Source organism: Lutra lutra, chromosome 6 (genome assembly GCF_902655055.1).
Source record: "Lutra lutra chromosome 6, mLutLut1.2, whole genome shotgun sequence".
NCBI lineage: Eukaryota > Metazoa > Chordata > Mammalia > Carnivora > Mustelidae > Lutra > Lutra lutra.
This window is the reverse complement of record NC_062283.1, coordinates 83,083,130-83,101,356: the sequence shown is the minus strand read 5'-3', so window position 1 is coordinate 83,101,356 and position 18,227 is coordinate 83,083,130. Positions and strand designations below refer to the sequence as shown.

The 18,227-nt window shown below is 38.4% G+C and overlaps 1 protein-coding gene across 1 annotated transcript in view; it reads right to left on the bottom strand.

The window, feature by feature from the left end:
• Window positions 1–18,227, bottom strand: part of AKAP7 (A-kinase anchoring protein 7) — a 143,206-nt gene that overhangs the window by 76,454 nt on the left and 48,525 nt on the right. The window contains 1 exon segment of the mRNA XM_047734226.1: window positions 9,618–9,730. Within this exon segment, the coding sequence (XP_047590182.1) occupies window positions 9,618–9,730 (113 nt within the window).

Below are 18,227 nucleotides of genomic sequence, written 5' to 3'. Positions count from 1 at the left end.
GCCAAATCCATGCAATTCTAATGACCTTGAACACTTTGTAATTGCATATTTCAACGCCAGCTCTAAAACTCTGTTTCTTAAATTACATTTAAGTCAGAATTTTGTCTGTAAATAAAAATGTTGGAAAATAAGTAAAAATGTCAACTGAATCTGGATGTTTGAAGCAAACATATCATTTAGGCCTGAGTTATCAAGATCAACATTTCCTAAACCATGTTCTGCCAAACACTAGTGCTGCAAGACAGTCAATGAAAAAAAGACAGTCAATGAAAAAAATGAAAAAAGTCAAGTACATCTGGGAAATGATGCTGAGATGAACTAAATGTACAAAATATTCACTGCCCCTCCCTGTAGTGTCCCTTATTGCAAGTACATTACACATCCTGCTTTGTTGAATTCAGAAGGAACCATGTGTCTTGCCTTGGCCAATAAGATGTGAGCAAGAATGATGTGACTCACTTCTGAGCTTTAAGAATCAGCTTGGGATTTGCCAACTCCCTTTTCCTTCTGCCAAAAGACCAGGATGTTCCTACACAGAGGCTGCTCAGCGCAGGTCCTCCATAAAGACAATGCAGAGCAGAGCCACACCTGACCCACATCTGTGAGCAAAAGATCAGTCTTCGTTGCTGTAAGCTCTTGAGAGTCATGATAAATATCAGCGGTTCAAAATTCCTAGGAAGTGTTGGAATAGAGAATCAGATTAACTTTATTTAACCCAACACTGCTAACATTTGCTTGATCACAGAATCTTTGCCTCACGTAAAACCCTGAGAGATATTCCAAGAGGAAAATTTCAAGACATGCTAATGAAAATACTTGCTTCAAATCTCCATTCCACTTTGCACAGCCTTAAAATTAGGTCGACTGTGTCATTTCTTCTAGAGTTTTCAAAATCTCTAACAGAATTAGGGCCAACCAGGGCATCATTTGTTTCTCTGACATTAGTCCATTCCTAGAATCCTCCCTTAAATAATTCAGCTGTCTATAATCTCCCATATGCTTCAATTTTAAAGATGTATAAAGTAATAAACAGTTTCAAACATTCAGTTTACCTGTGTACCATTTTCAATTGTTAAATAATTGCAAACTCAGTGTGTTTTTTTATATAAGAGAAAGACAACACAACAGCACAAAGTTGAAAAATGCATTAGAAATGTAAGTGAAGTCACTTGCTATAAATAGTGCTCTTTGACACACAGTAGATGACACAGTTGATTAATGGCACCTAGAATATCTCAGAAGAAATTATTATTCCATCTCAGGGCAGATTTCACTGGATTTTTACTTTTAAAAAACCATTAAAATGAAATGTTGTTGTGTTCTGTTTGTTTACTGAGTTTTAATTAAGAAAAATCCAACTCCACTCTAACCTCAGATCTAGCACACCTGGTCATATGAAGAAATTCAAAAACAACTAAAAACCATGAGCAATTAAGTCATTCGTTGTTGGGAGATTCAGGACTAGCTTACTGAAGCAATCTGCTTTATCTTGTACCAAGGAAATTTTGAGACAAGCTTTTGTCTGTAAGAATAAAGGCTTGCGGATCCCTACAGTGCCCCCTTTCAGGAAAGGGGGAAAGGAAGTGGCAGGGCAGTCCTGCAGGCTCCTCTGCTCAAGGGTCCTTTCCCACTGGCTCCAGGGAGGAAAGGGAGGGGCTCTGTTGAATATGGGCACTGCCTCTCCACTGAAAGACCTGAGCCCCTTCATTGCTGCGGGAGGGACTCCCTCCTCTTTGGAAGCTGGTGCTTCCTGAGATTCACCTCCTCTGGGCCCCCTTTCACAATTTCTCTACCTTCTTAGGGTGGAGTCCTCACCCTCTGGGAGTGAAAATTTCCTGATCATCTCTGCATCTGCCACCTAGAGGTCTGTTCCTCCCTGTCCAGTTTTCCCATCCTGAAGCAGCTTCTCATGAAAGTCCTGCTGGTCCCCGATGCTTCTAGCCGTACTTGCACATCATTTGCTTTTTACAAATTCCTCTATGTCCTACTTGCACGGAAAATGCAGCTTGTAACAGTTTCCCCATCGTCTCTACTGCTCCGTGCGGTTTCCAGGATAAAGGAAAGAGTCAAATCTAAGTTGCTACCATCTTCCTCTACTTAAAGACTTTCCTCCTTTCTGCATATAAGAAAACCTATCTGAGGTTTAAAAAACAATAACAACAACAACAAAAACACCAAAAAAAACCTCTATGTGTTGGGGCGCCTGGGTGGTTGAGTGGGTTAAGCCTCTGCCTTCGGCTCAGATCATGATCTCAGGGTCCTGGGATCGAGCCCCACATCCGGCTCTCTGCTCAGCAGGGAGCCTGCTTCCTCCTCTCTCTCTGCCTGCCTCTCTGCCTACTTGTGATCTCTCTCTGTCAAATAAATAAATAAAAATCTTTAAAAAAAAAAAAAAAGAAGGAAAAAAAAAAAAAAAAAAACCTCTATGTGGAGCCAAATTTTCCTATTTGGTTAAAATGCTCACCTTATAGACATTCCAGAATAGCACAAGAATCAGGAGTCAGTAAGACTAAACTCTTTCTTTAAGTATGAATTAGCAAAGGTCAAGAGAGGTTATAAGATTTGTCCAATGCTAAACAACAAAGCTAAAAATAGAAAACTCATGTTCCTTCAAATTTATTACAGATCCCTCCTTAAGAAGGAATAGTCTTCTATTCCTAAACTAAACTAGTATTCCTGAGTTTTAAAATGGCTTTTAAAGACACATTACGATGCAGACCCAGGAAAGTGAGGGGCAACTAACTTATACCAGCCTATTTAACAATTAACAAAATCCTGAAGGGTATCCGGGTGGCTCAGTTGGTTAAGCATCTGCCTTCAGCTCAGGTCATGATCTCAGGGTCCTGGGATCAAGTCCTGTATCAGGCTCTCTGCTCAGCGGGGAGTCTGCTTCTTCCTCTGTCCCTCCTCCCTACTTATAATCTCTCTCTCAAATAAATAAATAAATAAATCTTTAAAAAAAAAACTGAGAAAATTTCTGTTACAGTCTTGGTCCTATATATTGAATCCCCAAACAATTCAGAGGCTAAGTTTTCCCCCTTACCTACACTGTCAGAACATAACCTTCGTCCATATGCTCTCTTTTTCCACTTCCCTGTTTCCTTCTCCTGACTTCCCCTCAGCCTCATCATTTTAGGGTCCAATCACTACCCCTCTGCCCATGCTTTGGACATATCAAATTCTGCATTCAAAACAAACCCATCTAAGTGACAGTAGTAAATAACAGTTTGCAAGGAGATCATTTCTGTCATTCTGAAGTTCTCTCATTGTCTAATTCTGTGAAAAGCTGACACAAGGAAGTGTCAGTCAATTAATAAACTGTAGCTTCGATAGTTTAGTGCTATCTTAGTAATTTGAAAGAGTCACAGATCAGGAAAGGTACCTAAAAAGGCCAGAAAATAATTAATGCTTAAATACAACTGATTTATCCATGAAATGATCACATTTATTTCTTGAGAAATCTGGATCTGCATTAAGATACATGTCTAATTTGAAACTGGTCTTCTTCTGCCACCAAGTGTTAGCACACACTTCTAACCAACCAGTTTTTGCAATGGTTAAATCACAGAAGTACAAGGTCACGCGATGAGAAAAACAGAACTAAAAGAAGGGCAGTATAAAAAGCACAGAGGTGAACAAGCTGCAGACTAACAACCTAAAACAAATATATTTCAAGAAAAACTCTTGAATTTCAGTGACTATTTTAAACACGTGGAAATTTAGTAAGATTCTCTGAGGCTCCATTCATTTAATGAAACTACAACTCTGAAAGCACAATGATAATCAAACTCGCTTTAAAATATACAATAACTACTTTCAATATTCTCTTATGCAATATGCCCTACTAGAATTTCATGCAACTAAGAATATGCAAAACACAGTAACAAAACACAGTAACAGTAACTTAAATGCCTCCTAGTATTAGAAATATAGACAATATAGACAATGCCAAGAAAAATCTTAAGTTTCTCAGGATCTAAAGTCAAGAACTCAGGTCTAAGCTTGGGAACCAGAATACCAGCCTGTGGCAGAGGAAGATCTGTTATCAGGAGATGTGAAAAGGGGTTTCTGTACTTTCAAAATTCTGATCACAATCTATAGAACTTTTGGTCATCCCATGGGGCTTCTGGTTAATTCTACTGAATAGTATTATCTACAAATAGGAGCCTACTAAAGGCTGGCTCCCCAGAAGCCTAGGGACTTCTGCAGCCAACACTCAGCACCACTGGGAAATCCTCAGACTAGATCTTTCTGACCATTCCAGTGGAGGTCAACATTCATTCCCTGCACCAGACATCTGTCCACACCTTTTATGTCAAGCTGTTTTACCTTCATGAACAGACTGATTATGGCTCCAACTTTGAATATTTTTTTATACTGGCATGGATAACAGCTTTTTAGACTATAAAAAATAACTGGTATATGACAAAAAAAAAAAAAAGAGTACCACGTGAGGTACTGTTACAGAATAATTGGTTACACCTCCTGTAATAATGAGTGGATCATCTTAACCATCTAGGAATTGGCCTGTAATGATCCAGGGCACTTCTCTACCCAGAGCACCCCTTTTCACTAATAATTATCACGTCTACCCTGACAATAGTACCACCAGTATCTTCGGAGTCCACCGGTATCTATCTCCTCACTACAAAGAATGATTTCTGGTTGGCCTTCTGGCAGGTCAGACTGAAATAGAGAGAGTACGCCAACCTTCAAAACAGAGCATCTTTGTGGGAGACGCCATCAGCTCTTTTCGAGATACTCTCACTATGCATCACCTTCCATACCAGAAACTCAAAGAACACTCCTCAAGATAATGGAAAACCTTCAAGTTTCCTGCATCTTGTGGCTTCCCTTTACCCTCAGTTGTCATGAGACATCTAACTCGCCCATCACCATTTCTGTGATCAGCCCTATAAGGTTCCACTCTTCCTCAGAACCTAAGCAAAGCCCCAACCAACCAAGAGAGAAATTCTGGGTGTGTCAAGGGGAATTTACTATATTCCAGGTACCATTAAAGTCAGCTGTATTCACTGATCTACCAGAAGAATTAAGGGCTAAAAGAGCAGTTGTGGGAGCCTACGTTTTAGCTCCAAAATTCAAGGAAGCACATTAAGCTGTGTTGAAGGCAAACCCAAGGAAACTATCTTTATACAACTTTAATTATGGTTTATATTTTTAATCCATTCCATAATTCTTATAAATTGCCTATTTTAATAGCTTCTTAAGTCATTGATATGATTTATCATAATTGACTTAAAAAATTCCCTCATCATAATGGAAGTTATTTCTAACTTTTCCTCTATTATAGGACTTCCTATATTACATGATTTCCTCAGTAAACATATTTATACATAAAGAATTTCTTCTTTAAAATTATTTCTTAGTTATAAAATAAATAAGTCCTGGGTATATAACATGGTGATAATAATTAAAAATACTATATTATAAAAAAAGATATACTATATTTAATATTTGAAAGTTACTAAGAATAGTTCTTAAAAGTCCCCACAACAACAATAAAAAGGTAACTATATGAGGTGATGGATGTGTTAATTAAGCTTAGTATGGTAATCATTTTGCAATACAGTCATATCTTAAATCATTATGTTGTATACCTGAAACTTACACTATGTTGTATATCAATTTTATCTCAATTAAAAATTTATTTGTTTAGGATAATCCCAGCAGCATGAACCTCTTAGTTAAAGAATAAGAATTTTTGGCATTTTTTTTTATGGGAATTGCTTAATTCACAATTCAAAGGGCCATACCAAGCCACCATGCATAATCTTTGATGGTCCTTCTATCTCAAGCTTATCCAAACAAATGTTCCTCTAATACAGTGTGGTTGGAGGTATAAATTGGGGCCACTGTTTTAAAAGGCAATTTATGGTGTTTTGGAAAAGTTAAAACATATAATACCCCTGTGACCTTGACACTCCATGGGTTCTTTGAAGTATTGGCATGTCTACCCAAAGGAAAATGAACATGGAATCTCACTGCAGCATTTTTATGCTGGCAAAGAAATGGAAATTAATGTAATTATTCATCAAGTGGAGAATAAATTATGATAAATCAAAATAATGTATACTTATTTCTGTTTTAAAGAAACTATATGCAGGTATTTGCAGCTTTATACATTTGTAGCGTATAGGAAAAAGTTGGGAGAATATACTGGTAGTGGTAACCTACAGATAGAGAAATTATATGGGGAAGAAGGGGGCAGTAGGGTGGTGCTGAAGGTAAAATTGTATACTCCATTTTATAGATTTGCATCTATTTGGACTGTTTACAATGACCAAATATTCACCCAATACTTTCATAATTAAAATCACTTTTAAGGGGCGCCTGGGTGGCTCAGTGGGTTAAGCCGCTGCCTTCGGCTCAGGTCATTATCTCAGGGTCCTGGGATCGAGCCCCACATCGGGCTCTCTGCTCAGCGGGGAGCCTGCTTCCCTCTCTCTCTCTCTCTCTCTCTCTCTGCCTGCCTCTCCGTCTACTTGTGATCTCTCTCTGTCAAATAAATAAATAAAATCTTTAAAAAAATAAATAAATAAAATAAATAAATAAATAAAATCACTTTTAAAATAAAAGAAAGTGGGATGCCTGGGTGGCTCAGTTGGTTAAGCAGCTGCCTTCGGCTCAGGTCATGATCCCAGCGTCCTGGGATTGAGTCCCACATTGGGCTCCTTGCTCGGCGGGGAGCCTGCTTCTCCCTCTGCCTCTGCCTGCCATTCTGTCTGCCTGTGCTCGCTCTCTCTCCCTCTCTCTCTCTGACAAATAAATAAATAAAATCTTTAAAAAAATAAAAATAAAAAAAGAAAAGAAAGTACTTGAAATAAGACAAACTTTCAATACTTGAGTGATAAAAACCTATTATTTCCTACCTCTCTCTCTCCTTCTCCTTTTATTTTGTTATCAATCTAACAACGCTGAATACTAGCAATATATTCCACTACTAATTTCGCCAATGTCTACTCCCTTACAAATGAGTGAACCTGAATAAAAACCGAGTAGAGAATGAATGCTGAGAAAGGACAGTTGAAAAGGTAAAAAGGTACGAAGAAAGAGACTGAAGAACCACAAATTTTCAAATCATCTGTATTCCAAATCACAAAGCATAATAAAAATGCACTTTTATGCATGCTACCTTTTCATACTGGCTTTAACTTTTACAGTGGAACAAATGACTTCCTGCATAAAAAAAAAAAAAAATGTTGGCTATTTATTTAAACCTGCAGGTCTCTCTCCAAATACACTGCTCTACAGAGAATCTGGATCAGAATCACCCGTGGCACAGATCGATTATCGAAAGTCACGATCTTTAGGTACAACTCCAGATCTGAAGCTAGAGGGTGGGAATCTGCAGCTTTGGCATTGACACATGAATCCCAATGTTTAAAGTATACTTTCTTACACATTCAGAAACACTGGACATCATAGTAGTACACAGGAATGGAGTCATTCCATTATTGAAAAGAAAAAATTGGGGGCTTACTGAAAGGCCGTGAGGTCATACTTTATTTTCTAAAGATTGAGTTTTCTAATCTAAACGAAATACAATCTGATTTAGATTTTATATACCATTCAGGCAGGGACTATTTCTCTCTTTTTAAAAAATTTTTTTAAGATTTTATTTATTTGACAGAAAGACACAGTAAGAGAGGGAACATAAGCAGGGAAAGGGGGAGAGGGAGAAGCAGGCTTCCTGCAGAGCAGGGAGCCTGATTCGGGGCTCAATCCCAGGACCCTGGAATTATGACCTGAGCCAAAGGCAGCCGCCAGGTGCCCCATGTTTCTCTTTTGATCATAACTCTGGGCCCAGCAGCCCATGTCTGGTGCATATTAAGCACGTGGTAAATATTTGTTGAGTTAGTATGGTTTGGGCCAGGGAGCTCCTCATGTGACAAGAGAAATTAATTTGGATGAACTAGACGTGCCAGTGGGAGAGAAGAATCTGGGCCTGGGAAAGGGTTAAGATGGATTCCCCACAGGGCTCGGCAACAGGAAGAATAGGTTCTCATGTCAGCCACTTCATATTTGTAAGACTCGTATTCCCATTCTACAACATAAGGGAGCAGATTCTGAGAAATTAACTGCCAAGGAATCATTTAAATTTAGTCTAAAATATTAAAATTCATATTCTAGAGTAGTTTAAACACTCCTCTGATAAATGTCCTTATGCGCTCTCAAGTAAAATTTAATACCGAACAGAGAAAGAAGCACTTCAAAATGTGGATATTACCTTCACCACTGATTTGTCATTCTGTGATTAAGTGTGAAATCACTGGGAAGAGGACAATCCATTTGAAAGCAAAACAAGAATGATAATGAGTAAAGAAGTTAACCATCAGTCTGCAAGTTTTGTCAGTTGTTAATCCAAATGTCTAAATCTGTTTCTTACACAAATTGTTTTTACCTAAATATTCAGGAATGGCACCTGATTTAGTTATTATTGAATGTGGGGCATAGTAATCAAAAGAAAAAATAAAAACACGCAAGGTATCTTTTTGAAAAGGTATTCACAACAGTTTGTAGAAAACTCAGAACCACAGGATGGTCAATCACCCAAATACATGTTTTAAAGATCAGAAAGACCTTCTGTGCATGGAGACATTAAATATAATATGTGTCCAATTTAGAAAAGAGATCTACTTACTAATAAACATGACTTTCATTTATAGAGCTGCAAATCAGTCTTAACTGTAGCAAGGGGTCATGGAGAGCAGGAACAAACATTAATCTGCATGCCCATCTCCAAAACTCTGGTATATTAGAGGAGGTCAGCAAATGGCTAAATTTGCATGAGAAGCTCCCTAGGCTGAAATGGGAAAAACAATGAAGGGTGCCCTTAGGATTCCAGGAGAAAAGCTCATAAATCCAGAAGAAAACCAAAAGTTACTCTAAACTGAGGGAGGATGGGGTGGCCTGGGAAGGTAGAAAGATGTGGGAGGTGAAGAGACATATCCCTTAGTTCATGTCACCTTTGCTCATCCTCAGGAAGGAGTACTTTCAAGTAATGTGGGGATCAGGGCTCCTTAGTTACCCTCCTGCCCAGTCCACGGTATAGCTGTTCCAAGCCCTCAATGGAGACAACTACTAAAATCACAAGGCCATCTTCTGGAAATCTTTGAAAGAGTGGCATAAAGGGGGGTAAAGAAGTGCATCCCACCATGAAGAACCCAGTTCCAGTGAGCAGCACCAGGTATGCAGGCCAGAGGAGGAAGCTTGGAGGGCAGCAGGCTGTAAACAACCAAAAGCAGAGAAAGCAATAAAACGGTACTTGGCCCTGCCTCAATGCTCTTCAAGGGAAGAAGCGGATTTGGCAAGAGAAGCAGCAGCAGGAAATGTTGGTCCAAGTATGCAGCTAATTTTGGCAGAGGGTGCAGAAGAAGAGCCCCTGTGGCAAAGGAGGGCACAGCTGGAAGAGCCTGCATGTAGTCTCACAAGCCAACTCAGCCTCCCTGGGAGTGGGAAACAAACTGACTTAGAATCCCACGAACCAGAGTGGTAGGGTGTCAAGAACCAATATAAAGGTCACACGTGCCCCAAGCATGCTTAGTAAGACTGGTGTAGCTGGTAACATGGGGCTTATAACAAAAATGTTCACTCACCTTCTTCCGGAGCTGTGGTGCTCTGGACAATTTCATAAAAGTTAAGTGAGGCTTAAAACTCCTGTTTTCTCCTGCCAAGATGCCCTTTTCTTGAAATGTCCTTTTTGCAGCTTCTAAAGAAAATAAAAATACAAAAATTCTACTGTAACACATGGCTTTTATTTTTTAAATGGCAATTCAAAAAATAACAAATTACTTTATAATGAAGATTACTTTATATACCTGTATGAAATACTTTCTAAGAGAGAGAATAAAAACACACTGCATAGGACAAGATATTATTAAATCCGCAGAAATTTCAAACACAAAAGCAACAATTTGAAAAGAAAACATTTAACAAATGTAATAAGTGTTTGTCTGATATGATGCTGATTTTCACTGAATATCCTAGTGGTGGCTAGATGCATAGAAAAGGACTAGTTTATCTATGACCCATATCTAAAATTTCTACTTCTGACCAAGATGGAATAACAGCAACAGATTTACCCTCCCCTCTGAAACAATGAAAGGACCAAGTATATAAAATGATGGTTTGTAAGACACTCCACTTATCAGGCAGTGAAGCTCAATGATCCCTTAGAGATGAGAAACAAGGTGAGCCCTTCAACTGCCCAGCTGACATCCTTAGGAGAAGAAACCATCCTCACTGGGTCGAGTAAAAAGAGCTGAAAGTAGGAGAGGCAAAGGTATCCATAGCTCACAGGCAAGAGTCCTAGAAAAGTGAGACCTGTACAGAGAGAAAATCCCACAGATCTACAAAGGGTTGCCCTAGAGTATTCAGCTGAGTATAGACCAGCTCATATATATTAGGAAGCTACCTGAGATGGGGAAATACATTCAAAAGGATTAGAGGGAATGGTGCCCAGTGCTCATACATGGGCAGGAGAATTGTCTGTTCCCTTGAGCCAAACTGGAAAAACATTGAGATTTGTGGGAAACTGGGTAGAATGTACAGCAGTGGGGAACTTTTCCCCTCAGCAGTGGGGAAAAATTAGCTTTGAACTGGTACTATTCTAGTCCCATCTAAAAAATCTTAGAAGCAAGATCCAAAAGGAAAAAAACTGTTTCCAAGTAACTTAATTGTGTCCTGGAACAAAGCCCAAGAATATTTATAGGCATACAAAACTATCCAGACCCAACAAGGTTATTTCACAATGTCTGGCATCTAATCAAAAATGTCCAGGCATGCAAATGAACAGGAAAATATGACCTACAATGAAGAGATAAATCAATTCATCAAAGGGAATGGACACAAATTTAGAGTCAGAAGATAAAAGTATCAAAATAGTTATTATGACTATATTCTTTATGTTCAAAAAGTAGAGACATGCAAGATATAAAAAAGACCCAAATCAAATTTACAGAGATGAAAATTGCAATGTCTAGAGAAAAATACACTGGATAGAATTAGTGACAGATTAGATACTGTAGAACAAAATATTAGTGAACTTGAAGACATAGCAATAGAAACCACCCAAAATAAAATACAGAGAGATGAGAAAGAAAGGAAAGGGAAACAAAAGGGAAATGGAAGGGAAAGGGAGATGGCAATGAAGGAAAAGGGAAAGGGGAAAGAAAAGAAAAGAAGGAACATCAGTAAATGTGGGGTAACAGCAAGTTGTCTAATATATGTATAAGTTAATTCCTAAAAAAGAGGAAGAGGAAGAAATAATGCCTGCTGGGGAATGAGAGTTGCCACAACCATGACATAAAATAATCTAGGCAATAATTTTTAAAATTTACTTCATAAGTATTTGAACCAGCAAATTCAGTTCTAGGAAAATACACAAAAATAAAATTTTTAACACATAAGATTCTATACAGAAGATATTTATCAATTCTTAAAAACACACAAAGTATAAATAACTCATCAATATAGAAATGGTCGTTAAATTACCATATGGCATACCAAGGACTACCACAAGAAAAAGAGAGTCACAGCTATACGTATTGACCTGAAAAGATGCCCATGGTCTATTAAGCAAAAAAGGCAAGTTGCATGGTTAATATACCAATAATATGATTCCATGGCTTATTTAAAAAAGATAAATTCTCTATGTTTTATTAGCATTAAAATGGTATAAATTACTGTAGGATGAGGGTTGACATTGAATAGAGATAGAGAAGATTAGTAACATTTTCTTTACACATCTGTATATTGAGTGGTTACAATGAGCATGTATTACTTCTGAATAAAAAAATTTTTTTAATTAAATAAGCAGAATAACTGCCTAGACGTTAGCAATATAACATTACAAGTGCACGAGCATCATACTAGAATGTAGAATGCACAAGTAGAATTTTCTGCTTTATGTATGAAAAATTCATACTTTTCAAAGATCTTTGGTAAACAACTTCTCATTTGTTCTTTCTACCTCCAAATCAGGTAGGGCTAATACCCAAGTTAATTTTAAAAATAAATAAAACTAGGGCGCCTGGGTGGCTCAGTGGGTTAAGCCTCTGTCTTCGGCTCAGGTCATGATCTCAGGGTCCTGGGATCGAGGCCCGCATCGGGCTCTCTGCTCAGTGGGGAGCCTGCTTTCTCCTCTCTCTCTATGCCTGCCTCTCTGCCTACTTGTGATCTCTCTCTCTCTGTTTCAAATAAATAAATAAAATCTTAAAAAAAAATAAAAAGTAAATAAAACTAAAACATAAGAAGTCAATGCTCAAATACATCCTCTTTGTTAGTAATAAAGAAGTAACTGGAATGCAGATGCCATCACTTCTACTCTGGTCATGTTTCAAGCTAGCTAAAACCCCAGCTTAAGCCAGGGTCAGCGAAGGGTACAAAGGCTGCTCCAGCAACTGAATGAGGAAGAGTAAGGCAGGGCATTCTGTCACCTTCCACCATGCCCACACACATACTGGTTTCAGTCAGAGAAACTCCCCTCTTTTATACATGAGCTTCTAAATACCTTCCCCTTTTCTAAAAGAATTCCTACATTTACCCAAAAACAAAATTTGAAAAATCAGTCCTCAAAAAAACAGAGAGGGGTCTCTTCAGTAAAAATAATGCTGCCAACAGTGTCCATTAAAAAATAGAAACTGATAAAATATAAGGTAAAAAATGTCTTTGAATCTAAAATAAAACCACATCCTATCCAAATGTTTAGTGAATTGTTCCTTTTAAATTCATTTCTTTCTTATCAGTGTTAAATATGCTTTAATTTTTCTAACAATTGAAAATCATGAACCTAGTGGGAGATTATCTAATATTTCCAGAAAACGTGTCCTAAAAAAAAAAAAGATGTTTTTAATATAATACTAAATACTACAGTCATAAGAATACTTTAGTTTTAACCACCAACTCTGTTGGAATCTGGAAATTACTAATGATACATAGAATTATAACCAGAAATACCTGGATAAAAACAAAACCAAATATATTTCCATCCAATCTGATTATTTTTTACATAGTGTAAGTATTCAGTTTTTTGGAATGGGAACCCGAAACAAAAAAAGAGTGGGAGTGAACAAAACAAAGATACAATATTATCCTTCCTCAGAAAAAGAAGGGTTTGCTGTAATGACTGGTCCACACAAAAATAATAAAAATAACAGAGAAGGACAGAGTTTCCAAACAGAAATACCTGTGCAGGAGAAAATTCAAATGGACGCATTCTTTTTACCAACAACATAATTATTAGCCACATCAGTAATACCTACCTAGTATGCTGGGCGGCAGGAAGGACAAAAAGCAGGGAAGAGGACCTCACTCCCAGGAGAGGAGCTCCTGGAGAAGACCTGGGAGTTAATGAGCTCAGTACCCACGGGTGTGACTGCACAGGCTTAGCATCTGAGTGTATTTGACGGTATCTGTGCGTATTCAACAGTAGCTGCTTGAATTGCGCATTACCTTTGTGCTAGGTGTTTTAGCAATGCTTGATCATGTACTCTTCCAGATATCCCTAAGGGGTAAGTTATTATTCCCATTTCTAAAAATGAAGAAACTAAGACTCTGAAATGCTAACAGCTTTCCCAAAGATCACTGAGCTAAGTCATGGTGAGGCCAGAATTTGAACTCAAATCTACCTGACTACAACATTCATGCTGCCCTCTATGTGAAGAATCAACAATCTTGGGGGGCATAACTGACTCAAGTGAAAGAGCATGCAACACTCGATCTCAGGATCATGACTTCAAGCCTCATACTGGTATAGAGATTATTAAAATAAATAAACTTCAAAAAAAAGAATCTAAAATCTTCTTTCTCCCCTCCAAGTTGGTTGTTTTTGTTTTTGTTTTAAGATTTACACATTTATTTATGTGAGAGAAAAAGCCTGCGTGTGAGCAGGGGAGGGGCAGAGGGAGAGAGAGAAAGACACAGACTCCCCCCTAGTAGCAAGTCCGACCCAGGGCTCAATCCCAGGACACCAAGATCATGGCCTGAGCCGAAGGCAGACACTTAACCAACCGAGCCACCCAGGCACCCCTCTAAGAAAATTTCTTAAATAAAAGGGAAAATCTGGTTAGGTTATTTTAAAATTTGTACAGCACTTAGGAACTGCAGTTGACAAACTCAGATCTCATCATCCATTCATTCATTCGGCAAATATTTGCTGACAGACTACTACTGTCAGGTACTGTTCCAGGTGTGGGAACCATGGCAACGCACAGACGCTGAACGTTTTGCAGAACGTCCACACACGCTGGGGGCCGCAAACAAATACATAAATATATTGTCAGGTATTGATCAGTGATCTGAATAAAAATAAAGCACACGAAGGATCTACAAAGTGATGTGGAAGAAAAGAGTTGCTATGTCAGATATGGTGGTCTGAGAATCCCACTCTGAAGAGATGTTTGAGAAGCTACCCAGCTGAGCAGAGAAGAGGACTCAAGGCAGAAGGAAGAACTTATGAAGAATGTTTAGTAGGTCCAGAAACAGTAAAAAGGAGAGGATACCTGGAGTAGGGTGAGTCAGCATTTGGGGAAGAGGCAGAATGGGTTTAGAGAAGTACGCAGGAATATCATGGGGCATGGCAAAACCTTCAGATTTCATTCTCGGTATGGTGGGAAATGCTGACGGTTTTAAGCAAGGGAAATTCATGTGTGAGAGTAACTTTCTTTATTCGTCTATATTTCAGCTAGAATTTACATTTCTTCCTGGTGCATTCAATTGCCTCAGGCAATTCAAAGTGCTCCCCTCTTTCCCTAGGACTGTATCTTAGTTGATGGGGAGGTAGCTAATGGGGTGCACAGTGGTTCAGATGGGAGTGTAGCGCCTGGCTCTTGGGTCACCATCTGGCATCTCCTGAGACATAAGCCGTGCGTGGTTTTTGCAGTTAGACCCTCCCTCATTCCCATATAATGGCTCTGCCACTTCTGTGCCCTCTCTGGTATGCAAGATTTCATTCTATTGGTCACCACACCATACCAGGGCAAGCAGGAACTCACTGGGCCTGTCTCAGGCCCTCTACCACCTTCTTGCTTCTCTTGGGCATAGAAAAATAACAATCCCCCAGAGCCAAGGTGGAAAGGGTCAGAACCTCCTAAGGCCACCCATTACATAATACCACCCTTGCTTCACCTCCACTGCCACTCTGGAAGCACAGGGAATTCTGGCTCGTTGGCTCTAAGAACACACCCCAGGAGCAAGGCATAGGGTCACTCCTGCTCTCAAACTGACATGAGTTTCTGCTGTTCTGTTCAGGAGACTATGGAGGGGCAAGAACTCACACTCTACCTTAGCCTCTAGCTCTCTTCTTTGCCTGACCCTGGGAATCTTTTCTAGCATCAAAGCGGGAAAAATGTATCAATATGCTTAGGTTTGAAATCCCAAAGCCTTTTCTCTATTTTTCTTGCTATATTCTCTCTCTTCTGAGAACATGGGTACCACCGTCCCAGAGGTGGCTAGGCACAGAACAAAGGATACAAGAAATACAATGAGAAAACTTAGTATCTCAAAATATTATCCCCATATTTTCAAAATCTTAGCTTGTTATTTTACTTTCATAATATCTGCTAAATGCTAATATGAGCTCAATGTGACATTTTGATCACCATTTGTAAATTTGGGGCATGTCCTAAAACCTTTCACTGCTAGTCACTAGCAACAAACGATTTTTCCTCTCCCATTTATGGTAATAAAGAGTCAAGCAATGGACCATTAAAATGAAAAACAAAAACAAAAAACCCAAACCAAAAAAACAACACAACACTGGTCTTAGTTACAAACAATAAATGGCAACTTTGGCTGAATTAAGCAGGGAAGAAATGTATAAGAACAGTAGGGGTCACCTGGGTGGTGCAGTTGGTTGAGCACCTGACTGGGTTTCGGCTCAGGTCCTGATCTCAGGGTCAGGGGCCTTCGTCAGGCTCCACACTCAGCTTAGAGTCAGTATGAGATTCTCTCCCTCTCCCTCTGCCACTTCTACTCATGCTCTCTCTCTATCTCTCTCTCACTCAAATAAATAAATCTTTAAAAAAAAAAAAAAGTAAGTAAGAAAAGAATACCGGGAGGATTAGAAAACCAGGCTGGAAGGCTAGGAAGCCAAACAGGTGTCTAGAGCTATGGTGGAGGACAGGTACATGGCACCACCCCCTGCTCCAGCTGGCAACACAGGGACCATCTACAGCACACGGCAGGCTAGAATTGTTGCCACCTGCCTGCCACTGGTGGTGGCCGCCACTGATGACATAACCCAGCTCCAGAACAGATACTGCACAGTCCTTCTCTGTTCAAGGTGCTAGCTTCTGATTCAAAGTCTAGACTAAAGCAAGATCATGTTCCTAGCACCAAAGCAAACTGTGGAAGAATGTACGTGACGTGGGAGACAGTGGGGAAGAGTTCAGAGGCTGGGCAGTGAAAAAAGAAAGACAACAGTCCAGCATGTACATATTTTAAAACAATAATAGTGTATTCGTAACAACTACTATTATAATTAACTTAACAATTTTTGGCTCACGTAAATTATAAGCAGGTATATCTGTCCTCAACTACCATCATAACCCAGATCTGGTCCTCTCTATTATGGCATACCTGTAACTGTTTTAAATAGACCTAGAGTTAAAATCATGCAAAACCATCATTTTTATGAGTCAAAAGTTGTCAAATACTGGCAATGGCTGATAGCTTAACATATACAGTGATGTTCACTTACTTAAGTTTCTAGCATCTGATTGATAGGTTCAGGGCATAATTTCTAGGTCATCAAGTACTTGAAGAATCTATCACAAAGAAGAACTGCTGATAGCAGCAATATATTCATATTACTCAGCATTATATTCATATCAACCCAGAAAATAGAAACAGCATGAAGGCGTGAAAGCAAAAATTCATTTCTTCATTTATTTACAGAGCACTTCCCACATGTGCTAGACACACAGTCTGCTTATGACAGCGAACGTGGCCCTGTTCTCACAGAGATTACCATCTCATGGGACAGATCTGGGCCCAATGAAAAAGACTCAACGATGTTCAGAATTATCCAAAAATACAAAAGATATAAGGAAAGAAGTGTTAAGAGAAGTTAAAATAGTAGGCATTTGTATTATTCATTACTATCTACATTAGTTTCACATATTATTTTGATATGACAAACTCATCAAATGTAAAGATTTAATATTTTTCTATTTACTGGTTTCAGTTACTTTTTTTTAAGATTTTATTTATTTTACTTTTAATAAGCAGGGGAGCAGCCAGCAGAGGGATAGGGAGAAGCAGACACACCCTGCTGAGCAGGGCTCGATCCCAGGAGCCTTGGGATCACGACCTGAGACGAAGGCAGATGCTTAACCAACTTGAGCCATCCGAGAGCCCCAAGGTTTGTTACTTTGAATTTTGACCCAATAGTTCTCATTATTCACTGGGCCTGAAATCTTTGATGATGGCTATCTATTCACAATACTGCTTTAAATAATATTTGTCACAAAGCACATATAGTTTGTTATTAATGTGTTTTTCTCTCTGTTGAATGAAATTGGGGAAAAAAGAAATTGTTGCCTTCTTTTGGAAAAATATTTCTTAGTACTGGTTTTTTATTCCTATTAGTAATATAATCTATTGTTTAGCCAGACTGCAGGGTATTGGTTATGGAAACATCATTCTTGAGATAAGAAGAGTTTTTGCTGGTGTGAAAACCACATGTCATTTTTCATCTACATTAACTCATGTTCTGGAGGAGAAGCTTATGAATAATTTAAGAAATTGTTCAATTCCTCCTAGTACCACAGACATTCCTTCAAGCACTAAATAGAAAATCGCACAGTAAATATATCAGACATCCTTCAAAAGTCAGCTAAAAACGCTTCCTAAATAATATAATTTATCTCAGAGCTAAAGATGCAAAATGTCTGAAGAACAATTCCTTAAAATGTATTTTAAACACTAGGAGACTTGGCTATATAAAAGAACACTGAAATGAATAATTTAATAAAGAAACAATATTTTGTAATCCTAACAAATACAGTACAGTTTTATCTGTTTAGGTGAGTTTGTTTTATTCAGCAAACATTTATTGAGTGTGTTAAGCACTGGGAAGTTTTCTCTGTTTTTTAAATTTTAAATATACATATTTTAACACAGGAGATTTTCTTTAAGTGAACTCTTAAGTATGTAGCAACAATATATTTATACCTAAAATGTAAAGAAATTGCTAAAAGTTGTCT